At 37.7% G+C, this 7,943-nt stretch overlaps 1 protein-coding gene across 1 annotated transcript; it reads left to right on the plus strand.

The window, feature by feature from the left end:
- Nucleotides 1-903: 903 nt before the first annotated feature.
- On the plus strand, nt 904-1,842 carry LOC110328206 (putative olfactory receptor 10D4). The gene has a single exon (XM_021207600.1). It carries the CDS (start codon nt 907-909, stop codon nt 1,840-1,842), a length of 936 nt encoding a protein of 311 aa, XP_021063259.1. The 5' UTR covers nt 904-906.
- The last annotated feature ends 6,101 nt before the right edge of the window (nt 1,843-7,943 follow it).

Raw genomic sequence — 7,943 nt, forward strand, 5'->3', positions numbered from 1 at the left:
AGAGAGAGAGAATGTCCTATCTGTACATGGAGTATATGTTATATGTCTAAAAGACAGAGGTAGGAGAAACTCTGTTATCACACAAAAGGTACCTATGAAGGCTTTGGTCACTATGCTATTGTTTAATCTTCCTACTTACAAGCCACAAGATTATCCCATGTAGAATCATAAATTCTAATGTCTCCAAAGAGAAAAGAGCACACATATGGCTAAGTAAGAAACATTAATTGTATTAATTCAGCTTCCAGGTTCACTGATAGTTATGGGTAGAGTTTAGAGCAGTGATATATATCCTTTACGGTTGTAATTTTGTTCTAAATACTATAGGTTCTAATCATCATTACCCTCAGAACGAGAACATGGTTGCCAATGTGATAGGAAAAATAATTATTCATTAATTAGATTTGTTCTTCAACAATTTCACACGTGTGTATGATACATACACTTATTATCCTCACACCCAACTCTCCCTTATCCTTAGCCAACTCCTCCATTCCTCTTCCTCACTACTCATGTTGAGAGTCTTTTTGTTCATTCTAGAACCACGGTAGAACATCTGAAGTCATGGAATGGCAACATTTTTCTAAAGAAGGGAAGAGAGGACACTAGCCTTGGAATTTACTTTCTGAGTGAGATTGTGGAGGACACCATCTGGAATTGCCCTTGGAAATTATCTTGGAAGTAAACTTCTGAGAAGTTTAAGAAGCATTGTCTCCAGTTAGGAACTTAACTGAAGAAAGATAACCCATCAGCAGGAAAGACAACTTTAACTAGAACATTTCTCAATAAATATTAGTATAGTTTCTCTCTCACCCCTGTAATTTAAACTCCTCTAATACATACACTTAATAAATTTCACCAAGAATTTCTTTCCACAGACTCCCAGGAGCTGATTCATCCATAAACATGACAAACCACACTATGGTGACAGAATTCACATTGCTGGGCATCCCTGAGACAGAGGGCCTGGAGAATGTCCTACTCTTCCTGTTCTCAACATTATATGCCTGTGCCCTGCTGGGAAACTTGCTCCTTCTTACTGCAATCACTACCTCCCCACGACTCCACACACCCATGTACTTTTTCTTGGGCAACCTCTCCATCTTTGACATGGGATTTTGTTCTACTACAGCTCCAAAGATGTTGTCTTATCTCTCAGGATGGGGTGGAGGGATCTCTTTTCAGGGATGTGTTGTTCAACTCTTCTTCTATCATTGTCTGGGTTGCACAGAGTGCTTCCTGTACACAGTGATGGCCTATGACCGCTTTGTTGCCATATGCTTCCCTTTGAGATACACAATCATCATGAACCACAGAGTATGCTGTGTCTTGGCCACAGGGACCTGGATGAGTGGCTGTGTGCATGCCACTATCCTAACTTCCCTCACTTTCCAATTGCCCTACTGTGGCCCAAGCAATGTGGGTTATTATTTCTGTGACATGCCTGCAGTGTTACCTCTAGCCTGTGAGGACCACTCTCTAGCACAGAGGGTAGGCTTTACAAATGTTGGTCTTTTATCTCTCATTTGTTTCTTCCTCATCCTTGTGTCCTACACTCGAATTGGGATCTCCATCTCAAAAATCCGCTCAACAGAAGGCAGACAGAGAGCGTTCTCCACCTGCAGTGCCCACCTCGCAGCCATCATCTGTGCTTACGGACCAGTCATCATCATCTACCTTCAGCCCAATCCTAGTCCATTGCTTGGTGCAGTTATTCAGATATTGAACAATCTTGTGACACCCACCATCAATCCATTGATCTACAGCCTGAGGAATAAGGATGTGAAAGTAGCCCTGAGGCATGTGTTTCTTAAGAGAGGTCTCACTTTGGAAAGTAAATGAACATCTAAAACTTTACTTAACACAATTTCACCATTTAATAGGGCATATTTGCATCTACAAGTTATTTCATAAGCCACCTTATTATCTATGACTTCCAAGGCATATTAAAATGAAATGTATATTACATCAGTGTACTACTTCCTTCATTGTTTGAAGATGCATATTTATTTTATATTTCCCTATGTTTTATAATGATGTGTAAGTGATCACATCTCTTAGCAGATGCTGTGTTGACTTTTATGCTATGTGTGATTTGCTCTGATCACAACTATTTTATCAAGAATTAGTCTTCAGACTGTTTAAAATTATTGAGTCATATTTAGTCTTTCAAATCTACCAAACTGGAATTTTATATCCTTTTTAAATAGAAAAGGTAAGCTCCAATTTTCTACCACAAATTCATAAATTCATACAGAGTGTAAGTTATATTTAAGATGAGATCTTTGAAGCATAAAAGCTTGCATGACTTCAAACTTGTTTCTTCTGGATATCTTTTTCAGGAACTGAGATATGTTTCTTGTGCTGTAATTCTCCTCCAAAAGTCTCATACATGGATTATTTCTCATTATATATTCAAGAAATCCATGTTTGTTTTTGCAAAATTGACTCAAATCAGGCAAAAGAACCAATTAAATTGAAATACATTTATGCATTTCAAGAACTGGAATAATAGTTAATGTTTAATGGATCTTAATCACATAGCAGTAAGTGTTGAAGGGAAAACATGCATGTTTCTCTTCTTTTCATAGCATTTACTTTCTCTAATCTCTACACTCCAAAATGCCAATAAGTATATAGATACAGTTTATTTAAACACTTAGTTAAATTTTAATTAGCACATCCTTTTTATTTAACTGGTTTTAGTTTTCACTTAGGTTTTTTTGTTTGTTTGTTTGGTTGGTTGGTTTTTAATCTGCCCGCTATTCAGGAAATTTTTTTAATGCTATATCCATTTTTTGAAGACAAAAATACATTATGGATAGGATGGAAGCAAAGAAGAAAAGAAGCATCTAGCTATGTTTTAGAAGAAAATTAATTCTGCACAATGAAATGATTAAATTAAATTTCTGTCTGTGAAAACAGGCAGTTGAAGACTTCTACAACTGGAAATCACACACACACACACACACAAACACACACACACACACACACACACACACACTAACAGGGTGCTGTGATGTGCCATCTAAATCTCTGAGATGAGATACTATACCTCATAAGCAATCAGTCATTTCCTGATAGAAATCAAATAAACATTAATATAACACAAGAAACCCTAGGTCCTTAAAAAATCCACAGTTAATTTGAAATATGAAAAATGCTAATGTTAAAGTTTCAAAAGTAGGTCTCAGCTTTATGTCCTCTTCTATGTTCAGCATAAACACTGAAATGGGAATAACTACCCATTTCATCAGTAGGTTATAATTTAAAATACACTGCCTCTCAGGAGCCACCACAGTGAGTCCTATCTCACACTCACACCCTTTCTGTACCTGCCTTCTGGATAGAATGCTAAAGAGACAAGTTTTATAACCTTGCCTCTTTTTTTCTTTTACTTTTTCCTAGTGTGTGTGTGTGTGCATTTGTGTGTGTGTGTGTGTGTGTGTGTGTGTGTGTGTGTGTTTGTGTGTCTGTGTGTGTGACTGTGCATGCACATGCAAGTGAGAGAGAGAAAGAGTACTGCAATTTGGGTTTTGTGCCTTTACAACTTATCACTTTACAGCAAAAGTCAGTAATACCACATATTAAATTAGAGCACTACAATGGAATTTGTACCTTAAAGTTTTCCTATAATTCACAGTAAGTCTTATTCCTAGCTGTTGCTGTGGTTTCTCTCTGTCAGTAGCTTTATGGTCAGACTCAGAATCTAAGAACCTGTATACCAAAACTTATTTAGTTCAGGAAATCATCAAGGATGGTTTCTAGCTTTTCTGATGTGCAGTTCACTTCTCTTTCCTTACAATGTTCCAATTCCAGCAGAAAAACTTGTGTTACTATGGTGATACACACTACAGCTGACCAAACATTGATCATCCTCCTCACAAGTCACTATTACAAAATCAGTATATGAAATCACATCACTTTGTTATAAGAAAATATCTGCATTAAAGCAGTATTTTTTATTTTTACAAACATAGAAGTAATTAAGCATTTCTAAGTATAGAGCACGTACTGCAAAGAAATATTTTTGGATCTCTATTCTGATGAAACCTACATAGACTATATAGTATCGAAATTTAATAAACTAGACAAAAATATAGAAAAGGTACTGTATATATGGATTACAAAGGATTCATATGTCCTTTACCACCTCCCTCCCCCTCTCTTATTCTCCCTCCCCCCTCTTTCTGTGTGTTTGTGTATGTGTATTGTAGTGTGTGTGTGGTGTGTGTGTGGTGTATGTGTGTGTGTGTGTGTGTGTGTGTGTGTGTGTGTGTGTGTGTGTGTGTATAGTCATGCTTGGTTCTTGCCATTATGGCATCTCTTGAGTCATTTTTCACCACTAATAAAGTTATTTATCATTTGTTTAGTGTGTTATCTAAATAATAATTATTACTCAACCAGAAAGGTATTTCACTTTGTACATTAAAAAATTATCTTTGTGAAGTCGGGAATGTGTAGTGATTATTTCAATAGCCCATTAAATATATACATTTACCTGAATCATTAACAGCTTCTCAACCAACAGCTAGATACATATTCTTATAGAACCCTGGTGAACTAAGAATATTACAGGTCAACGGTGAAGTTAATAATATACCCAGACCATTTACCTTTAAACTGAAGAGAATCATTCAGTGCTATGGATCAGTCTCTACTTGGAGAGGGGTTCCTGAGGAAAGGGTGTTTGGTAGAAGCAATAAAACAACTTGAAGTCGATCATGTGAACAAGTTGACAGCTCTGAGTTTTCCTTGAGATGGCTCCCTAGTCAAATCTCTGATATTCAGCTCTCTGCTATAGACAGCCCTCTCTTTCTAGAAAAAAAAATTCTAAAAGCTCTCTGGATAGCTCATTAGTCTTTTGACTAAAGTCAGAAAAGTTGCCGGAAAAAAAAAAATCCTAGACTTTCTGACCAATGTCAGAAAAACTTGATAGAAAAAATTCTTCTTGGGTTCTGAGACCAACATCAGATAAGCTTCTGGAAAAGAATTCTTGGGTTTTCTGACCAAAATCAGAGAACCTATCAGAAAAAAAATCCCAAAAGAAACCTGCAATAGCTCTCCAGGCAGCTCATCTCTTGCCTACCAAAAGCCCAGTCTTTTACTTACACTTCAATCATTTACCTAGGTTCACTTTTGATTATCCCATGAATCAGAATTTTATGACCTTAGCCCCTTGATTGGTTAAAGACAGCAAATACAATTTTTTAAATATGGCAAATGCATTCAGAGATCTGTTTGCCTTCGTAAGCACAAACAATAAGCTAGCTGGATAGAATCCCATCCCAAGTTTACCATTCTCACCACACCAGGACCTAAATTCTTTTTGTCATGGCCTTTGAACTCAGAAATATGCCTGTCTTTGTATCTTTCTGACAAGCTGGCTCATTAGTGTAGCTGCCTTTGTTCTTTTCAGTCCATGAAGTCCCTAACACAATTCATGTTGTGAGAAATTGTGTATTCTTGAACGCAGGTTTTCAGATTTCCAAAGTCTTAAGTGCTATCTTGAAGGTCACATCATTTACCATTTTGCTGAGACACAACTTCACCTTCCAGAGTCATGCTTCTTCTAACTATCATTGAGTCCCTAACCTTGGTAGGGAGAACATTCCCTGAAAACTTTGTTGGGAGAGCATTTCCTGAAGGAGGAACATAAAGTAAATTATGTACATTATTAAACAAGCAAGCTTTACACCTAGCAACCATCAGCACTCATGGAAGCCCACACCACGCTAGCTCTGCTCCAGAGTTGGGTTGGGTTACACATTCCCTTCTGTGTGGCCATGAACGACTCATCAATCTAGTACATTCTCTATTTTCCAATTAAATGCTAACAGCTTATGCATGTTTGGTGGTAGATATTTTTTTTTAGGATAGAAGATGGAATCATGGCTGAGAGTTCAGGGTAGCTTCCATTGCCTTGTTTTGTGAGAGAGCATTACACTGTATCTCACTACCTTGAATGGCAATCTTTAGACTTTGCAGTGAAGTTTCTATTGACTGTATACTTCTTTTGGAATCATCTTGAATGCAAACGTGCTAAGTCAAATCATTATAAGTGGCAGACCATGTATAGTGTAGTTACTGAATAATGAAATCCCAACTTAATCAACTTATTTTTTGGGTTTCTACTGAGGACTTCCTTTCTCCTGGATGTCTCACCTCCATTCTTCATATGAACATGACATTATAACAAGGTTAGTGGAGTCAATACCTACTTTGTCTAGCTGTCTCTCTGATTATGAGAGGAAGTGGTCAAAGAAAAACAAAATCATTTATTTAGGACAGCAGTTCTTGTATGTGCGTGTGCGTGCATGTGTGTGTATGTGAAATTATTTACATCCTGACAGCAGTTTCCCCTCCCTTTTCTCCTCCCAGTCTCCCCCTACCCACTTTCCTCTCCATCCATTTCTCCTTTGTTCCTTGTCAAAAATGGGAAGGCCTCCCATGAATAACAATTGGCCATGTTACAGTAACACTAAAAACCTCTTCTATTAAGGAGAAGTGAAACAACCCAGCAGGAGGAAAGGATGACAACAGTTGGCAACAGTGTCAGATACAATCCTAATCCCACCTTTAGGAGTCCCACAAGAAGACAAAACTACACAAATGTAACATGTGCAGAGACCCTGGGCCAGTCCCATGCAGACTCCCTGGTTGGATGTGCAGTTTCTATGATCCTCTATGAGCCCAGGCTAGTTGATTCTGTGAGTTTTTTTATGGTGTTCTTGACCTTTCTGGCTCCTACAATTCTTCCCTTCCCTCTTCAGCAGGATTCCTCAAGCTCTACCTAATCATTGACTATAGGGACTCTGCATTTTTTTTTATATATATCAATCACTAGTTGAAGACTCTCTGATGACAATTGGGCTAGGTACTTGACTACGATTATAGCAAAATATCATTAGGAATCATTTTCTTACCTAAGTCTTTGGACTATTCAGTCTTTGGGCCCTGGCCCTCCCATGTCTGGACTGGACTCCTTTTCACTGAGTGGATTTCAAGCTGAACCAGTCATTGGTTGGCCACTCCTACACATTCTGTGTCACCTTTATTCAAACACAATTTACAGGGTGGACAAATTATAAGGAGAAGGCTTTGTGGCTTGGTTGGTGTCCTAGTTTCATCCCTGGAAGTCTTGCTTGGCTGCAGGAGATGGAAGGTTCAGGCTCTGTACCCATCACAGCTAGGAGTCTTAGCCAGGTGAGGAGACAGTTCTTTTACAGTGAGATGAAAAGCATATCAAATAAACAAGCTTCTGTTAGACTAGACAGAAGTTATTTTCTCTTCCAAGTCTAAAATGCTAACTCTAACTGTATTTGGCTGACTTAAAACTTTAGACTGATTCACCTGTTTAGGAAAATGAGAATAAGGTTAGAGAAATTAATGGCAAATGGGAAATAAAAATGGGAGAGAGGACTGCTTTTATTTTTCCCCTTGGAATAAAATTCTTGTTAAGAACTAAATAAATTTTTTTCTTTCACTAGCCTGGTACCAGTTAGAGACAAATATTGATATAATTCTAAACAAGAACATGGGTTAAGTGAATAACAAGATTCTTGAGTTTTAAGTTATATAGGATTCAAAAGACAAAAATAGGCTGATTTATAAAAATGTCAGCAACAGTTTCAGAAGCAGAAGTTCCTGGGGTCCTGAATCTATATCAGATTTTTGAGTGCAGAGATGCTCAGATAATATAAGAATGAGTAGGTTCGGGGCTGGTGAGATGGCTCAGTGGGTAAGAGCACCCGACTGCTCTTCCTAAGGTCCGGAGTTCAAATCCCAGCAACCACATGGTGGCTCACAGCCATCTGTAACAAGATCTGACGCCCTCTTCTGGAGTGTCTGAAGACAGCTACAGTGTACTTAAATATAATAAATAAATAAATCTTTAAAAAAAAAAAAGAATGAGTAGGTTCATATCAGAGACTATGTAACAG

The sequence above is a fragment of the Mus pahari genome, chromosome 10 (genome assembly GCF_900095145.1).
Source record: "Mus pahari chromosome 10, PAHARI_EIJ_v1.1, whole genome shotgun sequence".
NCBI lineage: Eukaryota > Metazoa > Chordata > Mammalia > Rodentia > Muridae > Mus > Mus pahari.

What these genes read in the sequence shown, in the direction of transcription:
- LOC110328206 (XM_021207600.1), top strand. Translation starts at nt 907, where the DNA reads ATGACAAACCACACTATGGTGACAGAATTCACATTGCTGGGCATCCCT.